The 26,740-nt window shown below is 37.0% G+C and overlaps 1 protein-coding gene across 6 annotated transcripts in view; it reads left to right on the plus strand.

Moving 5' to 3' along the window:
• Nucleotides 1-26,740, plus strand: part of UBE3A (ubiquitin protein ligase E3A) — a 55,459-nt gene that overhangs the window by 21,428 nt on the left and 7,291 nt on the right. For 5 of the 6 annotated variants that reach the window (XM_068418170.1, XM_068418161.1, XM_068418144.1 and 2 more), the window contains 3 exons: nucleotides 10,508-10,818; nucleotides 14,693-15,948; nucleotides 24,350-24,494. In XM_068418170.1, coding sequence (XP_068274271.1) covers nucleotides 10,508-10,818; nucleotides 14,693-15,948; nucleotides 24,350-24,494 — 1,712 coding nt within the window. The remainder of the gene's footprint in view (nucleotides 1-10,507; nucleotides 10,819-14,692; nucleotides 15,949-24,349; nucleotides 24,495-26,740) is intronic. The other variant, XM_068418178.1, reaches the window with a different exon arrangement.

Genomic DNA, 26,740 nt, shown 5'->3' on the forward strand with positions numbered 1-26,740 from the left:
TGAAAATGTTTTGAACATACACAACAGTTACTATTGCACATGCTTAAAAAAAAAAAAGACAAAAGCTGAGTAGAACTGTGGAATCACCATAGAAAATTTCAAGTTAGTCTTTTGCTATGGAAAAATAAATTCAAACCTCTGTAGAAACTGGGATGATTCGATTTTTTTTTTTTTTTTTTTTTTCTTTTGGTGAATGAATGAGTTGAAAGGAAAGTTCAGAGGTTTAATTTAACGTGAACCAGTAGATGGTAGCATAATACAGTGTCAGAAATCTTCAGGCCTATATTCAGACTTGACAGTAGGGGTGTAATTTCTACCTGCTACTCACTAACATCTTGCATGAGTTTGATGACACTTCAGTACTAAGGCACAATACCTGCTAATACCTATTGTGGCAGATGGATTGCTGAACTAAGAAGAAAAAAAAAAAGTGTGACTTAACTTGGTAAATTTATATACTAGTTACTTCTAGAAACAGAAAACTAGCTTTTTTTTCACTAAACAGTACTCAGGTAGCATCTTGCTCACAATTCTAAACATTGTTTTGGTCTGTCGTCATTAGCCTAGAAGCCAGGATTAACTAGAAGCAAGGTTGTGATAGGCTGAAATGTTCATTTTAATTTCAAATTCAGAAGGGTTGCAGGAATGAGAGGAGCACTTTAAAAAAAGAAAAATGTTATTTAAGACTTTATTCTTCTGTCAGTTAGCAAACAAAAATTCTCTTCTAGCTATTCAAACCATCCTGTCATAGAACTCAAATAGGGAAACCACAAACTCCGCTTTTCTGGCTTACAGCACAAGTTCAAAATGATAGACAGAGCGTAGCTGACTGGTTAGGGTACTGTCCGAGGCTTTAGAAGACCTGTGTTAGTTTCTCTTCTGCTACAAATGTCTTCTTTGACCTTAAACGTTCTCCTTCACACCCTCCCCCCAAGTGGTCTAGCATTTTTTACACACGGTGGGATGAATGCCAGTTTCAGGATGTTTTGCGGGCTAGGGACATAGTGTGAATTACTCGAGGACTTCTCTACTGTAGCTGCCCAACTTGGGGAGGAGCAAAGCTGAGGTGAGCCCTTCCACGTTGGACTGCATACCTAACCTTAAAAGTGATGAGAAGGAAACAAAGAATGCTTTTCCCGTGTGTTTTTAGTAATTCACTGCAGTGAAGTCTTTTCTTATACTAGGAGGAGCATTTCCCCTGGGACGATGAGTTTGCTTTTCCCTCTCTCATGCCATCTGTTACAGAAGTGCGGTCTAGTTGCTTTCTTAGGAGTACAGGTTGCAGGAATCCAGACCTGAGAGGTGGACATGTGTTAGAGGTAGAGGTTGCTGGGCAAAAACTCTGCAATAGTCTTGTTCTCCTGCTCCAGAGCAGCCCCTGCTGCATTCTGTTTTATTGTTCCTACAGCAAGTTGGGTTGTGTTCTTTTGTTTCCCTGGCCTAGCCAAACATGGGAAATCAGGCTGTAGACTGGCTGTAGTCCACTCTGGATATTGTCAGTTGGACTTCTGCTTTTTACACATTGTAAGGAAAGATGTGTCAGAAACGAGGATCTCGACTGGTGTGAAGCAAAGACTGTGCAAGGACCTGTGATAAATCAGAAGCAAAAGGCAGTACAAGTATTTTTCCTTCTAGCAGCTTGACAACGTGTTTTTTTTGTGTGTGTTTTATCCTCCTTTAAATTGAACCTGAAAAAACAATCTACAGTGGCAAGCTTTTCTGTGTGAAAGCTGAATTTTTTTTTTATTTTTTTTTTTTGTGCAGAATGATGATCAGAGTTGCCCTGGCTATGTAGATTTCAGGTATCCATCTAAAATAGATGTGAGCCAGTCAAGCTGTAGGGATTTAGATATTTTTGTAGTAGTTATACAGTATTAATGCATGGTATACTTGCAAGACTAAATTTTTTAAAACTCTATCACAATGGGATGTGTACATTACCTGTTACAGAGAATTTCTGCAATCCTGCTGCATAGTTGCTCTTGCCACATAAGGTAGAATGGCAGGCTGGGTAATACAGTGTGACCTGCGAGCCTACTGTGTAGCTAAAATAGTTACTATGTTATTTACATGCCTGTAATTTATTAGTAAATGCAGGGACTTATGCAAAGTGTTTTGTTGTTTGCACAATGAACGGGTGAGTTGTTTTTGCTCTGGTTGGCTGATATAATTGCTTTATTTGTTTCTGTGTTTTGCATTGCAAAGCTTTGTACCAAGAGCCATAGTCACATATGTTTCACATATGTGAAATGAAATAATAAAATAAAAAAATCTACTGACTCAGACTCTTACACAGCAAATTCTTCCATGGATAAGTCTTGCTTGTCCCAAGCTATTCAAATTCTGGCTCTATGTGTGATGAACATCTTGATGCTAGCTCAGAGTTAGGAGTCTTTTCCTTAACATTCATTCAAGTCTTTGAATTTTTAAGATCAGCATCTTTTCCTGTCTGTTCCTGTTACAGGACTGCATTAATTTTCAGCTTCGATTAGTATAACTTTAAAACCCCTTTAGTGCTGAAGTATGTAATTTTAAATTGTATACTTTAACAATAACTTGACTTCTTATCAGTTCATGTATTTTCACTCTGTGTATTGTGTGTTGTCACATATCAAGGTAAAGGTTTGGGTATTCTGATACGATGGTTTTCTGTGCATTCATCTTTCTCCTCGTTTTTGAGGATGGGATGCTTTGCAGTTTTGAAATGTCTCTCTCTCTTTCCAAAGTCATTGACACCCCACCCCCCATTTAAAGCAGTGTTACAGTTATATTTGATGTATAGTCATCTCGCATTGGAGTAGATTTGATAGCTTGTTTGTTTCTGTTGAAAGAGTGGCAAAATAGAAATTCTGCAGCAGCCTCAAAATATGCCAGAAAAAAACAAATTACAACCACTGCAAATATATACAGTAACTGTATAAGTATTTAGTGTTTCATGATACATACTTTCAGATGCAATCCTAGTGGTTTCTAGACATAGAATGCCTTAAATTACTTTCCTCATAGCTGAAAACACAGGTGGATTTGCATAACAACCGTGGGACATACTGATCATGGCCTCTGTATCAAACCTTAGCACATATAGATATTTTTGTGGCATTTGCTGCTTGTTTTATTGCCATCCTTGGAAGGAAAAGATGTAAGAAGTATCTTTATGTACACCTGTAGCCTGTCACTGTGTTATACTGTGATCTGTCTAGGATGAATTAAAAAATTTCTTCTCAGAGCTGCTTGCAATGTGTCATTTAGCCTGGCAGTGATTCCCTTGAGGAAATGTCATCGGTTAATAAGACTGCATTGACTCTACTCAAGAATTACTACTTCCTTAAATTAAGCAACTATTTAAGTTACAATTAAGTGTCTGTTATACCTTTGCTTCCCAGAGCAAAAGTGCAGTAAGATAATGACAGAATCATAGAATGTTAGGGATTGGAATAACTATTTGAAAGAAAAGGAATTCCAGATTTTGCGCTAGAAAATATAACTGAAGCAAATGTATGGTCCTTGGTTCCCAAGGAGCTTGGAGGATGCTGTAAATTTGCCAGTTAAAAACAAACAAAAAGAGAGCTTAAAGAGGAGGTATTTCTCTCTGGAGCTGTCTAATCCGCAAATGCTAGACTGTTCTTCAGCTGGAAACTTGGGCATTTAAGTCTTATGATCCACATTATTTGCATTTAGTTTCTGTCTGATCATGGTCGTCCTTCTTGGACAGTGTCATGCAGAATGAAAGGCATAGTAAAAAAATGCTACCATGGAAACAGAACTTTTAAAAGTGTTCTGGAGTTTCTAACAATTTGAAAACAGAGTTGTGTGATTGTCCCTTTCCTGTACTTGGCCACTTCAAGTTGTACAAGGAGAGTACAAGGTTGATCAGCATTTAGGTTTCTTCTCTGTGGGTCCTTCTTACATGTTGCAATGGTCCGTCCTCTTCTTATATCAGTATTTTTGTCTGAAATAGTTTGTCTCTTATATCATGCTTTCTACTGAAACACTCCAGTGGTCTAGAAGTAGACAATTGGAATCAGTGTCTCCAAGTTACTGTCTAAATCTTTTGATATCTCAGTGCTAATAGTCTCCTTTCTTTGGTTGAGCTGCTGATCAGAATACAGTGTATAAATTCCATACTTGACAAATTTAAGCTTGTTCAGTACAGTACAGTGTGAAGTTTAATTGTACTTGCTTGAGTGCCAGGACTTCTTTAACCAAAGGAAAACAACATGGAAGGTACTAAAGAATATGTATTTTGCTTAATATTTGAGAAAATATTCATTATTTGTTTTTTCCTGAATATAAAAGACTGAAGGATTCCTGCAAGTATGTGAAGTTACTGTCATTTCATTTCTTTCCAATAAAGACAAAGTTGGTCTTATTGTGGCCTCACAGCCAGTACAGAGTTTAGGACTCCTTACTTGATAACTTAAAACAAGATGTGGAGAACGGTTGAAACGTTTTGTGTGGTTAGACATGATTATTCTTTGAAAGTTTAACAGCTGATAACAATTATGTACTTTTTTCTTTCAAATATTAAGAAAACAAATTTGTTCAAAGAGAGAAAGATGTTTTAAGTTTATAGTCAGTCCTAAACTTAGTAAGCTTATTCCAGCAGTAATTCAAGTTACTTTTTCTTTGTAGTTAAATAAATTTATGGGCTTTTTTTTATGAACGTTGCATTTCTCTCTGCCTTTTCAAAAGGCACTGATTCTGTAAATGTGAGTGTAGTATTTAAAACAGTCAAGTATGTCTACAGTCCTTACCATTTACATATATTGTTTTCTTACAATAATTGCCTAATAATTGTTTCCCCATCATCAGTTATTTAACGGCTTCAGGCCTGTGATGTTTGGGGGGGGCGGGAATGAGGATTTTTCCTGAAATTGCTTGGGTTGAAAAGCCAGGGTATAGTTGATGCATTATTCATCTCAATTTTTCGGCTAATTGTTGGAGGGATTGCATAGGTGACAGGGCACTGCATGTCATCTTAAGAAGGACTGATAGGAACCAGGGTATGAAACCAGTTGGTCTGTGGACTGACATTCTCTGTAGAGTTCTGGAGCTACTAACCTAAAGAGGAAAGGGCAGTAATGATGGGTGCTTTTTTAATAGGACTGCAGCAAGGAAACTTGTCTGTGAGACAAGATTAAGAGATACGTTCTTGACCCCCCTCTCTCTAGCGGTCTTTCTGCATTGCTCTATAAAGTCAGGACAACTCTTCTCTTCTCAGGTTCGCCCTTCCTGAGGAAGTGCCATGCCTGACTTTGTCAGCACATGATGTTCCTGGAGGCACAGAGAACCTAGAATACATGGTGAGGAGGGAGGTCCCTTGGGTGAAGCCAGTATGGTCCAAGGGAGTACACAGTCTGCACCTCAGCTATTGAGGCCCACCACACTGGAAAGAAGGAGGGTGGAAAATGCAAGCTCCGTGTGCATTTGCAGGTGTACGTTCACAGGGGTGCTAGTGGTCGAGGCAGGCGAAAGGTGTTACAACAGTGCTGGAACAGAAGGCTCGACTCCAGCTCTGGGTGGAGCACTTGGCAGTTCGGTGTGCAGGCCACTTCAAAAGGGTCCATGCGGGCATTGCTTTTACTGGAAGCTTGTCTTCTCTAGCACTGCTGTTCTTAAACAGAAGCAGGAAACCAACATGCAAGGTTTGAAACTGAAACTCTCAGAAAACAGTATTTAACTTCACAAAGATGTCCATCCATAGCCCACACTTTTTTAACAGTTTCTGATCTGCTGGTCATCTTATTTCCACAGTGTAGTATAATAGTTGCAGGTGTAGAAGTCTTCATGCACTTGTCATTAAGGCATATACTGAAAGTTGTTTTGCTATTAGTACTAAAGAAAATGGTCCCTGTTTTTTTTCCTCTCCAAAAGACAAACATAAATTTTCTTCTTGTTTCCATGCACATTAATACTTTTGTTGTTTGTTTTTTTTTTTTTGTCTTAAGAAAGAAAACAGCTTATGAACATTTTTGGCACTTCTGAGTTCCTGATGGTTTTGTTAAAACAGCCCGTTGTAGATTTCCACTTACTAAAATTGGCTGTCTTGGAGCAATGTGAGACTTCTGTGTAGAAATAATAGAAAAGTTGTTGTGTACCAAGCAGAAACCATTCAGAAGTAAGTCATTTCATACTGATATTTCCAGATAAGTATGAAACCTTCATACATATTTCCAAAATTTGGGTAAACTTACAACAAAAATGATGCGTTTATGCAGATATTTTTAACTTAAGGCAAGTTTTGAAACTTGGATGAAAATTCTTTGTTCTGAAGAATCATGATTCAGATTTTTCTAAAATTTCTTGAATGTTTAAACATCTGACTTTTTTTCTCTCACAAAAGTTTCCTTTATGTAGCATTTCTCTGTATTTAGTTTAAGATATTTGGGAAATGCAAATTAGATGCTGTTACATAGGAACTTTTGAACCAGTGCATTCAACGCCTTGTTTTGTATGTGGTTGAGATATTCAAAAGTTACTTTACAACCCAAAATGCAGCCCAATGCACCTTTTCCTAAGTATCTAGAAAGGCAGAGGCTCAGTGGTGCATGTTTCTAGTGATACTCCACAGTTTTGGCAGCATTTAAATTACAAATGCAAAGTACTTATTATCTGGATTTTTATTAGTTAAACAACAATTAAAAAGCCTAAAGGCATTCTTTTTTTCTTTAAGTGCTACAAAAGTAAGTAGGTGAATACTGATTTCTTTTTAAATGGAGAAATATGCTTGTGAAATTGTTGGACTTTGGGGAAGGAAGATGACATCTATTTTTAGGTGCATCTCCTCCTCACTGAAGTAGTGCATCTTGCTTGAGGTTATACAAGGCCCACTGTGTACGAGGTTATCCTTAAGGCATACAGATATACCTGTGATATGCCTGTGAAATGTTTACAACTGCAACCACACCAGTGCAGTTTCATACTTGGATGTGCAACAACAGTGTGAGTCTTTGCGAACATATCTGCAAGTCAGTCACTGCAGCCTCAGCTACACTAGAAGGTGTCTGTGGGCTAATGTACAGTAAACTAGTCATGGAGTTTATAAGGGACCGGTTACTTTTCACTAGATCCCTGTATAGGAACTTGGTGAGCTGCAATCTTCACTGTATAGCATGAGCTAAGAATAGAGAGGGGGTTTGTGTTACCTCGCTTGATGAACCAGTTTTAATGCCTCAGGCTAAGAACTTAAGTTTTCTGCATACTAAATGAGCAAGGGAATGTAGAAAGAGATCAAGTTTTCACTTCTGGAGAACAGAGAAGGTATGCTACATTTTTTTTCTGAATAATATAGAAGTGTGTGCTGTTGGCACTGGACAGTGACAATAATTCTTCAAGTACCCCAACAGGAATGTGGTGTGGAATATCTTACTGTTCTGTAAAATCACACATTGGCTTACTCAAAACTATAAGTGTTTTCATGGGTGGACCTCAGTAAGGGTAGCTCTTGTGGAAGGCCTGGTGAATTCTGTTCTACCTTCTAGGTCTGTATCCTCACTTTAAGTCTCCACTTTTTTTATTTACTTAAATAGTTGATCTGAGGCCATGTCAAAAATCTGCTAAATAGCCGCCAGAGATAAGTGGGGGGAAATTCTAATACTGTTGTATTCTAGTGCTGTTGGACATTGTATTGTTTGCTTCCATAGCTGATTTAAAAAAAAAAAAAAAAAATTCTAACTTTCAGTTAAACCTTCTGTCTCTAATAGAATTTCACAGAACTTGAGTTGGTGAGTCTGTGGCCGTGAGTCAAAATGAAAATGTTTGTACAAACAGCATTATTGTAGGCATGGCACAGTTTGAGAAGTAATTGGAAGTTAAAAATTGGAAGCAAAAAAACTTGAGTCCCTCAGAAGTTAACTGTTAGAGATAAGTCTAAGCTTAGCTTTGTCTCCTGGCATCTCAGATATGACCTGATTAAAGTGGAGTGTTGTTTAATATGATAAATTGTGTTCTTAATGTATCAGTGTTTATACATTGAAATAACTGTATTCAAACAAGATGTTAGGTAAGCTAGAAAGGTGTGCATGCCTCTAAGACTAACAGTTTCTCCAGTTTGAAAACGTAAGTTCTCTCTTAGAGAATTGGTCAGCTTTTCACAATATATTTAATCTGAATAACAACTCCAGCTGCTTTAGGTAAATAAATAAATACACACATGCCTCCCTAATATGTATACAGTTAGAACAGCTATGAGAAATAATCCATATGACATTCGTAGGTGTATTCCATAGGTCAGAAAACACCAAAATTATGGCAGAAAACTTGTGATTGACATGTAGACTGCAATGGAGAAATAAGATGGAAGGAACATGCGATGAGGAAGGATAAAGTTAAAATGATAATGTGTATGTGAAATAACTGCCATTTTGTATGCACTGTGGAAAACACGGTCAGTGTGAGAGAGAGGGAGGAAGACTAAAGGAACAGTAAGTTTCAACTTGAGTTGGAAATGGCTTTCATGAAGGCATCAAGGTAATGCATAGGAGAGACTGCAAGAGGAGTAAATAAGGAGCATGTTGGTGAAACAGGTGGCCATAGCTCAGGTGTAAAAATTTGATATTAACAAAGAAAGGCTTTCACATTATATACTCACCTGCTTACAAATGACAGTGTTTCTCACTCTAAATCTAAAGGTCTGGAATGACTGAAAGTCAAGAATGATCAAAGCATGAAATCTTGGCATTCAGAAATAGATGTCTCTGAAATCATGGACTGATTAACAGTATTAAAACACTGTTGGTTTTTTAAAGCCTCTGTATTAAAAGTTGAAGTATGAAAGACAGGATCTTGTCTTAAACATACAAAAAACTTGCATGTTTATACGTATGTGGAGAGAGGCAGGTTTTCCTAAGTCTACGTATAAAAATTGGAGAGACTAGAACGCTTTCCTTGGATCAGAATACAGCTATTCCCTGTTTATACAGTAGTGGTTTTGATGGTATTGCTGGTGCTGCTTTTTTTTTTTTAATGGTCTTCCACCTTCGTCTCAGTGCCAGGGAAGCCTTTCTCTTCAATTTTTTCATCTTGGAACACACTGGGGCACTTGGCAGGTCAGGTAGATGTTGAGGTAATGATTTTCTTTGTAAGAAATATTTTCTTCTCTAGGATCATGAGAGATCTTGAAGGGTGAAAAGGAAGGAACAAAGGCGTTATTGGGGAATAATATACACCTCAACAGTTACTTTCAGAACTTGAGGACATTTTTTCTTCTGAAGCAGCTGCATTGAAACTCTGATACTTAACCAGCCAGTATTAACAGCTAGGTGCAGCAAGTGCTGAGTAGTACCAGTGGGTCTAGCACTTCGGTTCTCAAGTGCTTGTTCTATGCAGAGTCTGTGCATGCATCAACATCGGAAAAGGCAACTTTTAAGTTAATATCACAATTTCCGATTAAAATCTTGGTTTCCCATGTTCTGATATTTATAGTAATGGATCACTAAAGTTAGGTAAAAAAGCCTGCATGTTACACCTAATCAAAACATTTGAAATGTTTCATAGTTTATATTTTTCATTAATAACTCATTTTCTTAAATGAAGTGAAGGTTTGGGGGTTTCTTTCCAAGATGTGGTCAAATATGGTGCTCTTGGTGCTGCACGCAGCTGCTTCTGTCCCAATTACCTGCAGCTTTCTGGTGATTTCCTTACCATTTGCATGTTTCTGTAAAAGTCTGTGACCTTATTAATTGACCAGTTAATTTTCTTGTGTGTGTATATATAGTACTGAGCACATTGACTTGTATAGCTATACAGTAATTCTTCAGAATACATACCTGCTGTGTATAATTGCAGGAGAAAGAGGAGGATTTGGCACATAGCTTTTTTTTTTAGAGAATCACATACCTTATTAAGCTGAGGAGAGGTATATTCAGCCTTGAGCTCATCTGTAATCGTGGTTTTGTCATCAGTTTAATTAACCAACAAATGTTTTTCCTGCAGATTTGAATAGGCTAAATATCTGATAACTTAGTCATTTAGAATCTTATTTTTTTTAAATGGTTTAGATTTTTAAAGAGTTTATATCCTATTGATGTAGTATTGATATTATTACTAAATAAATGCATGGATTTTTTTTGTATTTCATGCCTCTTCCCTCTGTCAGTGACAACCATCCCTCAGTACTATACATCAAGACTCAATCACCTGTATGAGATCCAGTTCTGTTTCACTCGCAGCCTTGCTTTGCATCTACATTGCTCTCTCAGTGACAACTGAGATTGTTCAGAGCTGAACAAGATTGTGTCCGCTGTAACACAGCTGAAAACTGTGCATAAACAGGATTTACCTTTCACTTACATAGGACCCACAAATGAAATTGTGTGTTAAATAGATTTGCATTTGTCAAGATGAGAATCCTGCCTTTAAAAAAAAAATCTCCTGATGTGTCCTCTCTGACACAGAAATCTTGTGTTTCAGTGCCTGACTAATCTCTGCCTTGCTGATGCTTTTGAATGAGCTTTCTATGTGAAAGCTCTACTAATCCTTGTACTTACTGTTTGAATGTTTGCTACAGGAAGCGAGCAGCTGCAAAGCATCTAATAGAGCGCTACTACCACCAGTTAACTGAGGGCTGTGGAAATGAAGCCTGCACGAATGAATTTTGTGCTTCCTGTCCAACTTTTCTCCGTATGGATAACAATGCAGCAGCCATTAAGGCCCTCGAGCTTTATAAGATTAATGCAAAACTCTGTGATCCTCATCCCTCCAAGAAAGGAACGAGCTCAGCTTACCTAGAAAACAATTCCAAAGGTGCCCATAACAATTCCTGCACTGACAGAAAAATGAACAAGAAGGAATTGCAAGGCCCAAGAGATGACTTTAAAGGTAAGATGTTATTTTAGAATTTTCCTAAAATAAAACACGTTTAATATGCACAAGCATAAGCCTACAGAATTCTGCTGACTTATTAAGTAAAATACAATATTGGACAATTAAATATTTTACTGTGGATTCTGAAAAATGGCTGGATTAATGCTGAACACTGGTTCCAAATCTGGATCTTTACCACATCTCTTAAAATCCATGTGCATTTGTTGCTTTCTGAGATTGCTGGTTTTGCAAATACGGAGAGTTATTTTAAGTGCTGTTGTATGACTGCTTTAGTTCTGCTAGTTTCGTAACTCTTCTGTAGTTAATGAGTTATAAAAGTTATACTTTAACTAATTCCAGTTTCTATGTTAAGAAATTCAACAGATGAACAAAAAATGGTACAGTGGATGATAGGCCATATATCTACTAAGTTAAAAAAAGTTTAAACAAAGTGATTTCTAAGTCAGTCTGCAGAAATAAAACTGTTCTGTATGTCTTTTCTAACTTCTATTTAGCTTTTCAAACTCTCTAGAATAGTAAATACATACTACAAGAATAATTTTAGTTGTCAACAAACCTGTGGTGCAAACAGAAATCACAAGCTAAATGAGATTAAAGCCATTAACCTTTGAGCAGACGTTTTTAAGTATCGTTGCAATAAGTGATATAAACACAGAAATTCGGATTCATTCATTTTAGCTGAAGAATGTGAAACTGTTTACATCAAAGAATTAAGAAGCCCCACAGAACCAGCAATAGTACTGTGTTATAAGGGACCTAAGATGCTCCAGTCAATACCTGCATCAGTTTGTTCTTTATCTGATGCAAGGATAAATTTGTTCCCAAATTATTTATGATCTGAGTAAGCAAAGAGGCAAACAGTAGGGAGGGGAAAGGGGAGCCAGCGTAGAGTTAAGACAGGCAAGAGGTACATTAGATCTGTTTTGTGATTTGTCTCTTGGTTTTGTGTATTTTTAATGGAGGTGTGCGCGTACAGGATTTTCCTCCTCCTCTCTGACCCTACAGTCCTCTCTCCCCAGGACAGGTATCTGAGGGTCTTCTCAGCCTATCTCCAGAGGCAGTCTGTTGTCTAAACCAATGACTCGGGCTTCATCTGTTGCAGCATCACAAGTATTGATCTGTCTTTGTAGCTGTATGGACAGAGAGCATTAATGCATTCTTAAAGCCCATCCGAGACTCTTAGTTACCTTTGGAATTGGATGATGTCTAAGGAATCTAGTGCTCTGAAATTTTTTAAGGTCCATCTGCAGCAACAGTTACTGGGAAAACTGCAGTTAAGTTTAAGACAGACAAGGAGAAGGATGTGCAGCTTGCTTTTATGCTTAACATAGGATTGGAAGTTCTGAATAAATTGAAAGAAATGCCCTTCAGAAAGAATTATTTAAATTACTTTTCTGTAGTGCTAAGCTCTTACATTTTTCCCCAAAGGTAATAGTCTATCTGGAGGCCATTGTCAGCATCTCAGTAATATCTTAGATGGCTGTCCAAAAAGAGGAAGGAAATAGAGAAATTGCAAATATATAAAAAGTATGGGTTACAAATGTAGTCATATAGAGAGAGCGACATTTCAAAATCAGGGTTATAATTACCTGGGAAGCTATTTTTAACTTTTGATCACCAAAACATTAAATTGGGAACAGAAAAGGTCAGTGGACAGGCAGTGAGCACACAATAATAACAAAGCTTCCATAAAAGATAATGAAAAGCTAATTAATAAATTTGCTAATTAGGGAGTGTGTTGTTGGCAGTGTATAGATCACATGCAGTCTTTTTCACAGTCAAGAATCACTGCTAAAACTTGATTTCATGTAAAGATTTGTCATGGAGTATTACTGAGAACAAGGTCTGAGAAGAGGTACGTTTACTTCGCTGGATCACTTAGTTGCAATAGAAAGGGTGAGAGGAGAAGGCATGTAAAAGCTCACATATTCAGACACAAGTTAGCTAAAATTGACTTGAGTTAGAAGAAAGCTCCACTTACGTTTTTGTCCAGCTGTTCTCAATGCTGTGAAGTAAAAATGGTGCAGACCCTTATGGCAGCTCAGTTAGAGGATGGTCACAGGATATGACTTAAAACTGTTATGAAACTGCTGATGATAATACTAAATATTCTAACTGAAAATAGCACATGGTTAGTTCCTTAAATACTAAAACCTTTAAAAGAATGACTGGGAAATACGTGTTGTAAGTATTGGAAATCTGAAATGTGTTACATTGTTAAATTGTCAGCTTTTGTTGATAATTTTTATGCTATGAATAACCTCTGCAATCCAGACTCAGTGAACTTGAGGCTGTGGTCCTCATTTTGAGGAGCCTGTGGCATGGAACAGCATCTGTATCAGCAGTTAATTTTTTTTTATTTTAGGCAAGCCTGCTTCTTTTGCAGGCACTGCAGCAGATAAAAATAGGAGATATTGCACTAAGCTTGAATCCTTTCATAATATTTTCAATGCTGTTGTTTTTTTTAACAGGATGGATTTTAGTTTTTCACTGTCCTCAGATTGGAAGTCAATCTCAGTAGCATGACATAAGCTTAATCTTTGCTGTGTTATATGTGCTCTAAGAATGGCTTGGGACTCTGCAAAAATCAATAGGTTGTCTTTGCGTCATTTAGTTTGTATTTTTAATTTAATGACTGCTTGGAATGAATGTTAGTGTAGGCAGTCACATTTCAAAATACTTCAACATATAACTGTCTTAAAATGATATGCTTCCTTCTTTCTGCAGAGGTAGTTGTTCTAGCATGGTTGGTGAATACAGTGCTGTGATGTGTGTTTTAGATCTCTAGAGATGCTATTAAACAGATTCAGTTTTAGTTCTAAATTATGTGTCAGTACAGAAGAATCTGCTTAAACTAGAACATCTTTTCAGGGTCTGATCATGTGGTAATCCTACTCTAAATTATCACCTGATATGAAAGCATCTGTGGGTTCTGTTTGAGAAGTAGCATAGAAAACCATAAATAATGTTTTCTCCTTTTCTAAAGAGAAAGATTTCAAATAACAAATGGATGACCAAATAACATATTTCATATCGGGTTTGGCAGGGAGGGGGAACAGACAGGTATTTGAAGCCAGTGGAGATGATGTGTGTAAACCAGCTTGTTCATGTGAATAGTATGTTGATGAGTATACTGAAGTTGTTTGTTTCAGTGAGGCCTAATGTACAAAGAAATAACCCACATGCCCAACTGTGTGTGTAATTTAGAAGGCAGGATAAATTTCTGAGCATGTGTTGTGTTTTTTGGGAGGCTTTTCAGGCATCAGTTTAGTATAAAAGCAGTTGCAGAAGGCATTAAAAATAGAAATAAGAAATCTTATATTTCCGTTAATATACAACAAAACGAATCATTGAATCTTTTCTTCAAGATCTGTTTTTAAGGGAGAAAGTGTGTGAAGTCCATATGCATGTGCTATGTTTGAAAAGAGAGGTTGATACAGTTTAGTTTCTGTATAGTTTAGTGACATATATTAATTATGCAGATTTACTAGAAGACTGTGTTGTCACACAGTCTTATCATTAAGTCTTTTAAAGCTTAAACATCTTGCTGATTGATTTAGTTGCTCTTGTTAAAATGATACAATACTGTTAACTACCAAATGTAGTTAATCAGCTACAAAAGTTTTACCATTGAGCATGTTCTCTGATTGACATCCATGAATAAAATATTTTACAAAATCATAGTGAATGAAATAATGATTCTTCATGCTAATGAAATTGTGAAGGATCTGGCTTGAATTTATCCAGCACTGACACTGTTTTCCAGTGTTAATGATATGATACACAGATTTCATGAGTAGGGCAAATTAGAAGTATTTTATCTTTTTAATTTTTATCTTAATAAAATTGATACTTTATCTTTTTATAGATGTGACTTTTCTAACAGAAGACAAGATATATGAAATTCTTGAACTATGTCGAGAGAAAGAGGATTATTCCCCTTTAATCCGGGTGATTGGGAGAGTATTTTCTAGTGCTGAAGCATTGGTACAGAGTTTCCGAAAAGCCAAGCAGCACACCAAGGAGGAGCTCAAGTCTCTTCAAGGAAAGGATGAAGACAAAGATGAAGATGAAAAGGAAAAAGCTGCCTGTTCGGCTGCTGCTATGGAAGAAGATTCAGGTGCATCGTCATCTTCGTCATCAAGAATAGGTGATAACACACAAGGAGACAACAACCTCCAAAAACTAGGCCCGGATGAAGTATCTGTAGATATTGAAGCAGTGAGACGGGTGTATGATAGATTACTTTCTAATGAAAAAATAGAAACTGCCTTTTTAAATGCACTTGTGTACTTGTCACCTAATGTGGAATGTGACTTGACTTACCATAATGTGTACTCTCGGGATCCTAACTATCTGAATTTGTTTATTATCGTTATGGAGAATGGCAATCTTCATAGCCCAGAATATCTGGAAATGGCTCTACCATTGTTTTGCAAAGCAATGAGCAAACTACCCCTTGCAGCTCAAGCAAAACTGGTCAGATTGTGGTCTAAGTACAGAGCAGACCAAATTCGGAGAATGATGGAAACATTTCAGCAGCTTATTACTTACAAAGTCATAAGCAATGAGTTCAATAGTCGTAACCTAGTGAATGATGATGATGCTGTTGTTGCTGCTTCAAAGTGCTTGAAAATGGTTTACTATGCAAATGTAGTAGGAGGAGATGTGGATACAGATCATAATGAAGAGGAAGATGAAGAACCCATCCCAGAATCAAGTGAACTAACTCTTCAAGAGCTGTTGGGTGAGGAAAGAAGAAATAAAAAGGGTCCTCGAGTGGACCCACTGGAAACTGAACTTGGTGTTAAAACTATAGATTGCAGAAAACCACTTATCCCTTTTGAAGAATTTATTAATGAACCACTGAATGATGTTCTAGAAATGGACAAAGACTACACTTTCTTCAAAGTAGAAACAGAAAATAAATTCTCTTTTATGACCTGTCCCTTCATATTGAATGCTGTTACCAAGAACCTGGGATTGTATTATGACAATAGAATCCGGATGTACAGTGAAAGACGCATAACTGTGCTCTACAGCTTAGTTCAAGGACAGCAGCTCAACCCATATTTGCGACTTAAAGTGAGACGTGATCACATCATAGATGATGCACTTGTCCGGGTAAGTCATGCAGCAACATGGAACTTAGGTTTGTTGGTTCTGACTGTGCAAACTACGTGGGATTTGCCTAACTGAAAAGGACTGCATGTGAATGCAGTGTTTTATGTACTAGATTTCCTCTAGAAGAAACTCAAATAGCTTTACCTATTAAGTTTGAATTCTAAGCGTGTTGCTGAAGGTTTGTATGTTCAGCAGAACCACTTCTGCTCAGAGTGCTTGCAGACTTAGATGTTTTAGTGTCAAATAGTTCTTATTCCCCATTATCAGATTCTGCACTGTTGCAGCTCTTAATGATGGGAGTGACCACCTTCTGTTTCAGTACTTTTTTTTGTCCTCTGAGCTGTCTTGGATCGTCTTCTGATAGTAGGATTTTTCGAATGGAAGTTGGAATTAAAGCCTTTCAGTTGTATACTCTTCATGTGACCTTCTGAACTTCTAGATGTAAAGTGTGCGGAGTGACTGCATGATAAGTAGAATTCGCTTCTCTAAGTGTTGTCGCAATTTGGTGCAAATACTGATGTGACTGAGAAAGGAGAAGCAAGACCTGTTAGTACCTGAGAACTGTGAGAGCGAACTGTTTCTGAATATGCTGTCGTCTTAAAGTAAAACTTAAAGCCATTTGTTCACACATTTTTTGGAAGACGAGAATTATACAGGATACAAAGTATAAAAAATATTTCACAGGAAACTGTTTTCATAAATATGTCCTTTAATTTTAGGATTCTCCCTCCTTTTATTATTTGCTTAAAGCTGTTATTTTTCAGAAGCTCATTTTTCTGTGTTCTGTTATTGAAGCACAACAATGTTTGCAAAATTTTAAATTTAACCACGGCTTTAAAGCTTGTTGCTGAAGAGCCAGACAGGTATTTGGAAAGACTCTGGGGAAAGTACCTATTTTTGCCTGTCAACCCTGCTGTTACTTCTAGTTAAATTTGACTTCTTTAACTGCTACTGAAGGTCAATTGTGAGAGCCCTAAATGAGCTCCCACCTTGATTTTTCTGTGTACCTCTGAATTTCTAGATGGGTTAGCTGCTTCATGGGAATTGCTGATATTACAACTTGTCAGGGAAAACCTTTGTCTCCAGTACCCATAGGAAAAATAAAATTGCAGCGCAGAAATGGCTTGTGTCTGTAAACCCAATTATTAGGCAAATGAGAAATATACTGTTCTAAGATTAAACCCTACTGTGTACTGGTTTTCTAATTTAAGAATACTCTTTGTAATTGCAATACCTATCAGACTTACAGTTCTATCCAGTTATGTGTTGTCACATTATCATAATGGAGTTTGTTTCCATTTCCAAAACTCTGTTCAGCTTTGGGATATATAAATACTGGAAAAAAAGGAAGGGACAGTACTATCTCTTTAGGAGAGGATGGGCTAAAAGAGGATAAGAGCTAGTTTTAGGGAAATGTTTGTTTTAATGTCAGTTTCAGCAGAGAGGAAGCAGACCTTCCAAGCTGGTGATGGGAAGGAAAATCTGTAAGTATGAGAAAAGGCATTCTTCCACATGTTGCTTGTTGTGGAAGGAGGTTGAAATAGTTGAAGACAAAAAATATGTTTAGTGTGGCTTAGAAAGCTCATGGCCAATGTCAAGTTGGTGCAGCTGCTATATCACAATGGAGCCACAGAAGTCATCGCTGTGCACAGTCTTGGTCTGTTGGAAATTTAGGTAGTTTAAATCAGATTAAGCTCAAACATACTAATTTCAATTGTGGTGCACTTGCAGCAGCCCTTGCACAGCCTGTCAGTCTACCAATGCGTGCCTGAGCAGTTGCCGTGGATCCTCTTCTGGCTGTTATTTTAAGCTGTCAGAACATGCGAAATTACGGTGATCTGACTCTCTCAAAGCCCCGAGGAGGGTAAGAATTGTAAACTGTTTATTCTGGGACAGAAAATAAAGGAAAAAGATAGAATTATTCTAAATTAAAGCAGTCTGAGCTGAACTGTAGTGTTAGTCAATGAGAACAAGTGAGCCCAGGCATTTCTCGAAAGTGCAAAATAGATTATATTCAGTAAGATGGAGATGAATGAAGACTCACCATCCTAGCTGAAGGAAGGGAGCTGTATGTGCCATTTCAAACAGATGCAACGAAGTAGCTGTTATGAGGTGATGTGCATTTAGAGAAAATTGTCTTGATAAATGATGTATGTAGTGGGTACTGAAGTCATCTTTTAATTATTGATATGTTTTAACTGATGATATGAAGTATCGGTGTTCAAGGAATAGATCTTAAATATTACTGAGGACGTGTTAGAAGTTAAGGAAGGAGCAAATGAAACAATACAATGTCTGCATTTACTGTGATGTGCCTGTGTCTCTTTTTTTCCTACTTGTTTCTTATTTCAATACCAAAAAGGACGCAATAGGAATACATTCAGAGAGTTCAGAGTCTCTTCGGAGAGACTGTGAAGTCCTCTTAATGGTAAAAAAGATGACTGAGAGGACATAAAAGATGGCAAGGAGAAGTTGAATGGGAAATACTGGTTTTCTCATCTGGTAGCACCCAGTCATATTATCAGGAAGCAAGCTTAACACAAGCAAAAGGACATATTTTTTCCACTCAGTGTACTTTAAAATTATGGATGTCATTGCCCAGAACTTGTAGCTCTTCATGAAAGAAAGCTCCATCAAAAGCTAATGGGCATTACGGGCATTTTGGTGTGACCCACACGCAAACCTCAGGAAGTCTCTAAGCTGCAAGTCTACTGGTAGCTGGAAAAGTGTCACAGGGAAAATACTGTTCCACACTGTCATCTTGCACTTTCTTCAGTGGGTACCTGATCTGTTTAAGAATTGCATGCTGTTGTTACACAGGTACTTCCTGTAACAGGTTGAGATGTGGTTTGTTTTTTTTTTTTTCTTTAGTAAATTTCGCAATTTGTTTCCACTTCCTAGTTGGCCTGTAATTAGTCTGGATGAAGATTTTCATCCTTACTCCTGTCCTAATCCTTAAAGTGACTTGCTCTATCTCTGATTGTAGTCAAAGTTCAAACTGAAGGTCAAAGATAGGTGCCATGTGCTTCTGTAGTAGCACTGACAGCATCAAACCTAAGTTCAGCTTGGAGAAGACTGAGAGGGGATCTTATCAACACTTACAAATACCTTAGGGGTGGGTGTCAAGAGGAGGGAACTACACTCTTCTCAGTGGTGCCCAGTGACAGGACAAGGGGCAATGGGCACAAGCTGAAACATGTGAGGTTCCATCTGAATATGAGGAGGAACTTCTTTAATTTGAGGGTGACAGAGCACTGGAACAGGCTGCCCAGAGAGGCTGTGGAGTCTCCTTCTCTGGGGATATTCAAGACACCCTGGACGCAACCGTGTGCAACATGCTCTAGGTGAACCTGCTTTGGCAGGGGGTTGGACTAGATGGTCTCCAGAGGTCCCTTCCAACCTTTAACCATTCTGTGATTCTCTGAAAGCTGCATTGTATGAGTTTGCTTCAGTGATGGTTGTACTTTCGGGGTGCAGTATTGAACTTTGGAAGGGTCTCAATGAAAACTATCAGAAAGATCTTACCAAGGTAATAGTGTTCAATTGTAAATGTGTATTCTTAGATCTGTTCAGTGACAAAATGTTTCTAAGCATGCTTAAATTACAGGTAAGTAATTACGATTTCCAATATCTTTACCCTTACATTGCACTTTTTACTTCAGGGGTTTGAATACTTACAGACTCATTTGAATTGTAAGTAACTACATACTCATGTTACTAGACCTGTGTCTTTCCAGAACAACCATTGCGGACTTTTTTGACTATATATGGAATAACCCTGATAATTTCATGATAAAAGCATTTTCAGAAATATTGATTAAAATTAGGTTGAGATGGTTTTATTCATATTTTCCTTACTGATGCTGGATATTTTTCAAGGAAATACATCGATCAGCCTTCATAATTTCTTTTTTGAAAAAGAAGTACAAGTCTCTGCTAATTAGTCAAGCTAATTAAGTTATCACCAAGCTGTTTTTCTCTTATCAATATTTAATATTTAAACTTTTAGAATTCATTATGTACATCTTCTCACTTTTGGGATTTTATTAAAACCAATATGAGCACTGGTAAGTGATTTTTTTAATTACTGTAGGATTTTTTTCTTTCACTGAGAATTTGAAGCAATACCTTTTAAATACCTTTGAAGCAATAACTTGTTTAAAGCCACTTAAGAGAATCATAGTTCACCCTGGAAGAAATATATCTGAGTAAAAATTTTATTTACACGTTCATTATTCGACTCTTTGCATGTGTGAAACTTGTGTCAGAAGCTTATTTTTAATTTTTTTATTGAAATGGACTTAATGAAAGATGCTTTTTTTTCTATTATATACTTACTGTATACTTATTTGTATGCATGTTAGAAAAGTCACTAGGGGGATGGGGTTGCAAATAGTAAAGTGCTAGTCCCCACTTTTATTAAGGAACCCTTACATTTAGGAGTTGGTAGCTGAGTTTGCCATTCTTGAAAGCAGTTAACATGCTTTTTTGTGTCCGATAGGTTTGTTTTGAGATGTTAACTGTACTTCTGCTGAGTCATATTACCTGAATGTGGTAGGAATGAAAGGAAGCTTATCCTTAAATCCCCTCTTCTGCCTTTTCATTCCGCAACAGCTACTTCTTTCATCCCCTACCTGAGTTTACTTTTTTTTTTTTGCACAGATTGTGTGTGGATTTATTCTCAGGTAGCAGTAATTTAAAGGGTGTGAGTTATGACACATGAATTGTGCAACTGAAAAGACTCCTTCAGCAGAGTCTGCCTGGTGGTTGCCCGCAAGTTAGAAACTCACTTTGACAAATTTCACATTGAGTGTAGACAGCTGGCAGGCAGCAAGCCTCCCCTGATTGTAAATGACTGCAAAAGATATTGATGAGCAAAACTCTTACGTGACAAGTGAAGCTAATAGGCAGATTCTGTCAATGTATTAGCCACAAAGTACTTCAGGAGCTTTGAGGTTCTCTTAGACTAAGTCAATGTTTATGTTCAGTTAAAAATCTCAGCACTCTAGTGTGCCTTGGTCGTGTGCAGAATGTCTGACTGTGGTGATTTATGCATGAACCATAACGTATGGCTTGAGAGGATGCTTCTTAGTCACTTAAGTATTACTTCACATGCAGCTTTGCAGAAAATGTAGTGACTGACTTATGTCATGATGTGTCACTGGTACTTTCGGACTTAAATTAGTTGTGTTCGTGTCGGTTTTGCCTTCTAGAATGGAAAGTATTACTGCCACTGCCTTAAAGAGAGCTTTTATGTTACATTGATAGAACTTGAGGGTTTTTTTGATAATTTTCAATTGAATAGAGATTATTTCAATTAGTATCAATTTTAAGAAGGTAACCAAGCTCTGGTGTTATGTTAAGCTTATAAATGTTGTCCTATATATGTCATCCAATGGAAGATTCCTGTCTCTCAGGAAAGCACAATGTTGTTCTGTAAGCAAACCAAATAATACAGTCTCTTATGCTGTGGCACAATATCATGTTTTGGCCAACAAAATACAGATATTCTTTATAATGTCATGTCTCAGCTTTCAGCTTTTCAATTTGTAGATTCTCAATTTTTTGATGCTACTGCTTCAGACGCGCTTTCTGGGAAGTCGCTGGAAAATGTAATGATGACTTCATCTGCTTGGCCAGTCAAATCATCATGACAGAAAACACTGGAATTGACGTACACATATAGATTGGGTCTATCTAGCAGCGTCTGTGTTGACACGATTGGGGTAGCTCTGATTATTTAAAAAAAAAAAACAACAAAAAAAAACAACAAAAAAAACAAAAACAAAAAAAAAAAAACAAAACAAAACACTTTAAACTGAAGTTCATACTTCCTTGCTATAGAAACACTGCTGCAGTTCTGCTAAATTTCATTGCCTCTCTACTATCGTGACTAATGCTGTGTTTTCCACTGAGTTCCAGTTTTGTTGTGAAGCTTCAGTGTTGAGAGACATGGATGTTCAAAGGAGCAGCTAAATTCACAACCTTCAGCTGAGCAGCTTAGCAGTATTGTCCGGGTTATAGAGCTACTTCAAGGAACTTTAGGCTCTGACTCAAAATACTGGCTTTTTGGTAATCCTGTATCTGAGTCCCTTGCAGACATCAGTGCAGCTTTCCAATCTCCCCAGATGGCATCGCTCAACTAAGATTGTTTCCTTCCCCTTTTTTAATACTGCTTTTCTTTTATAGCACTCATTGCAGTGTAGTTCTCAGCCAAAAAAATCATTTTGGAATGTTTTTTTAAATTGCTTTGTATGTGTGAGGAAAGTATGAGTGCTTTCCTTAATATCTGTGACACAAGAGAGCCTTTACACAATGACACAGGGTTGCTGTCCCAAAAGAAATGCAGAGCTAGTACTTCCTCAGAACTCATCAAAATTCTTAAAACTTGCAAAATAGTAAATTGCTGGTGGTAAATATTACAAAACCAACAAAGTAATGACTGGGGAGAAAAAAACCAAAGTATTATTAGTGCCAGTTGTAAGTGGAAGGGATTCAAATAGGTGAACCTCTGTCTGTCCAGTTTGAATGTATAACCTGTACTTAGGGTCTTAAAATAAATGCTACTTCTCTTTTTTTAAAAAGTCTCAGTTGTATTTGGAACATGGCTTAAGTTCTGTTGCCCTCCTATTTGGGAAGAAAACTTCTTATACATCTGTAAGATGCATGATTTTAAGATTTACATGAAAGGCAAGATGCAAAACTACACTGTTATGGGAAGCATGATGGGAATGCCAATGGGGGTGAACTGCAACATGTTTTTGCTGCAGAAGTATTGTTGATAGAATACAGTGAATTTCAAAGAATAAATGTTATTTGGTCTACTTAGGGGCAAAAATAGTCCATTGCAAATTATATGCAGTAGAATACCGAATGCTTTAGGTAGCACATATGAAGTTTTCCAGATAGTCTTGTGATTTAATATATATATCTCAGTCAGCTAATCTGACTTGCTCTCATTATTGGGGTCTTCGTGGCTTACCTCCATTTTTTTTAAGCTGAGCTTTTCATGCTACGGAGTTACACACTGTCTTCCTGATACTGGTTTTCAATACCAGTTAGTGCAATTCTTTCTCCATGTGCTCCTTTTGCATGAGGAGCTTCAAAGTCTTCAAACCAGTTACACTAACCACCTTAGCTCTGTCACCTGTCTCCCCCTCCTGTGCTCCTTGCAACATAGCTGGCTGACTTGGCAGTTACCTGGAGAAAATGTGTCTCACTGATGGTGTCATTTTGAGTTGATGGTGTCATTATTGCTGCCTTTATTTTCTGTTCTATTCCTGTTTTCTTTACACTTCTGTAGTAAAATTCTGGGATTTAAAGGATGTGTTGGCATGTGTGTGTGGATGAGGTAGGGCAGTGAAATGAGAAGAAATGGTTTGGCACGTTAAGGTCACCTGCTGGTAAGTAAGGTTTGAGCTAGCCTGGCTTAGAGGCAAATCTCACCAGTAATATGGTCTTGGTAGAGGAATGTACAGATCCATCTGTGCTCTGCTTTACTGCTGTTGATTTTTCTTTGGCACGTAGGTATGTTTATTGTAATCATACTGCACAGATATAACCAATATGTTTATGCTTTTAAGCAGCATATTTCTTATCAGCTGTAAAATACTCTTGTATAACTTTTGATTTCTGAAAGGATATATTTTTGTTGGAAGAAAGTGAAAGACCTGTAATGGCCTTTATATAGACATGAAACCCTTGCCTATGAAATGTCACAGCTTCTGTTTGACCTTAACTTTTGTGGAAGCAATGCAGTAGATCTGTTTAAAGGCACTGAAGAAATAAGAGCAAGAGATTTGAGACTTCTTCGTTAGCGTCAAGAGGGAAGGGGATCAATTTGACTGTAATATTAGTGTCTTTATTTCTGTTTTTTCTTTCCCAGCTCTTTGTGAGATGCAGCTACTAGGCAAAGGCTTGTTTTCTGTCTTCCACTATGAATTGTTACATGAAGGTTCTAAAAACATAGATCTGTGTCATCCCTTCACAAAACTGTTCATTGTCAAACATGTAGATCAGATTGCAGTCTTTTCATTGTCAAATGAATTTAATTATCCCTGTAATACATCTTGTTTTCATACTGTTTTCTGTGAATTTTGTGCAAAACAATGCTTACTTATTTTAAATAAGTGCTTAAAAGAATAGAAATGAAGAAGGCTAACAGACTTAATTTGATAACAGATCAGATCTGTGGTAAGTTTCTTGCTGTGTTAATCCCCAAATTCTAATACGTGCTTAGAGTGATTTAGCATTACTGTTGGTTTCTGATATTTTACTGTTGTGATTTATACTTGCTTTCTTCTTAGGTTTGAAGGGTAGTTTTGATTTCATTATTTGATACTCAACTGACTTCTAGTAAACAGATTTACTAATTAAATACTTCTATCTGTTCACTCAATAGCTAGAGATGATTGCCATGGAAAATCCTGCAGACTTGAAGAAGCAATTGTATGTTGAATTTGAAGGAGAGCAAGGGGTAGATGAAGGAGGTGTTTCCAAAGAATTTTTTCAACTGGTTGTGGAAGAAATCTTCAATCCAGATATTGGTATGTGGTCTAATAAATTACTAATTTATTGGATTTTTCCCATGAAAAATTGGACCAGATGATCTTTCAAGGTCCCTTCCAACCTGGGCTGTTCTGTGTTTATGCAGTGCCTTTCTACATCTGCTGCTTTTCTCTGAAGCTTTCCAGATTTCTTGGTGATCATGAGAGTACTTGATGCATTGAGGCTCACTGTCATCATCAGTCATCCTTCTAAGGAGGAATGATGAAAGGAATAACTGTGTATAGTTAGTGAAAGCTATTGCTTGTTTAGATATAAATCAGTAGTATAGGGTTTCTTTGCAGGGTTCCTTTGTTTGTTCTCTCACCTTTCTCCTCGCTTTGCTTTGTGATTAGCTTCTAGAATTAGTAATCAAACCAAAGAGGAAGAGCTTCTGCAATAAAACCAGAGTAGGACTATGGTGAGTTCTTGAGTTATTTCCTCCGCTTCCTCCAGCTTAAAAAACCTGATAGTCTCAGTTCTTCTAATGATCTCATCTAAAAGGGGTATGCATCCAAAGTGCGACATTAATGTAAAATTTGATTGTAGTTAGTTAAGAGCTAGGAGTAATTTGATATATCGGAGCCAAAGTTTTATATTTGCGTTTTAAGTCATGTTTCCATCTTACTGTTTTTTCCCTTGCTCCCTGCACCAGTCTTTTATGCTTCCATTTTATACATGCAAGGACATGCTGCTTTTAATATGCAGCTTGTCTGCTGCTCTGAAAAGATGAAAATGTTTTAAAATTATGCAAATACTTTGCGTTAGAATAGAAACGAGACCTACCAGGTTCCAATACTAATTTCGTAGTTTATGTGAAATATGATGTCACGTTGTAGTTCCTGTAATGGTGTCCATTAAAGAAGCTCAACAGCTTATGGCCATTAATTAATTTGGGTTCATTGAACTGTTTTAAAGAAGGGAGCCGTTGTTCTTGGTTTTGTAGCTTAGAAAATTGTTAAAGAAACACAGGAATTCATTTTGACTGGGTTAAAGAGGAAGTCCCCAGAATCGGTAACAGAATCTGAACCTTGGCCCTTGCCCTTCACTGTACACAAGCCAGTTCTTGTAACAAGTGATACAGATCCATAGACAACTTTTACTCTGAAAACTGTAACTTGGAGAGATTTGAAATCTGAATTAGTAAAGTTACTTGGAATAAATTAGAGTATGGCAAAATAAGGAAGTCGTAGTACTTTGACTGACCAAGTTGTATTTCCAATGCAAAATACATTTTTGACCTGAGTTTATCTGAACAGAAGTTGTGTGGGGTATCTGTATTGAAATACTCCTATTTAGTAATTGAAGTCTGATTCAGTTAAGATCTAGCCAGTGTATATACGCTCCCTGTGTGTAAAGATGGGTAGTAGATGAGATGTGCTTGCATGTTTTAAATTTTACTTCTGTATTCAAAATACAAAAACGTATGTGCACTTCTTGTATTCATATCAACTTTGGAAAGAGTAGGCATTTATTGGCTTTCGGCATAAATGTGTAAAAGCAGAAAATGTAGCTTGCATTCAGTCATCTTTTTTTTGCACCTATTAATATGCACTGCAGTGTAACTGTCTATACACCATCTATGCCTAATGTGGCTTTTGCTGATTTGTAAACACTTTATTTATCAGAGAAAATGAAGGAAATCCTTTAAATGTAATTCAAAGTGTCTGTCTTCTGACAGGTATGCGTGGAGTGACGTTTATTGCTGTAATAGTTTCTTTGCCATTACATTTTAAGTGTTTTCATATTAAACTACCCTTAAAGTTTTACTCAAAGGAGGCAGTAACTCAGACAAAATATTAAATTTATGACCAACAGTCACCATGGCAGAAGAGAAGAAGGAATAACTTCATATAATATTCCTAGCAACATTATACAGTTGTTTTTCCCCTTATTGCAGCTTCCAGTTTCTTCTGGTATTTTATTATGCTTTTAATGTACTATATAGTCTTAATTTTGGTCAGTGAATAAAATATTGTATTTCACATTAAAGTGTTTCGAGATGTGGATCTGGATAAACTGTTAGCCCTTCATTATTAGACATTTGCTGGAGTTGTTTGTTTTGATTGTTTAACTCTTCCATCATCTTCCAGAAAGTACAAGTCATTGCTTTTATTGTGCCAGTAATCCAGAAGTTACTTCAGCCAATTCAGGAAATGAAATGAAGATTTCTCTTTAATGTTTCTCCTATATATGCTTGTGCTGCTGATCCATTTCTGGTTTCCAGTTGACTTACCTGATTTGTTAT

The sequence above is a fragment of the Nyctibius grandis genome, chromosome 2 (genome assembly GCF_013368605.1).
Source record: "Nyctibius grandis isolate bNycGra1 chromosome 2, bNycGra1.pri, whole genome shotgun sequence".
Lineage (NCBI taxonomy): Eukaryota > Metazoa > Chordata > Aves > Nyctibiiformes > Nyctibiidae > Nyctibius > Nyctibius grandis.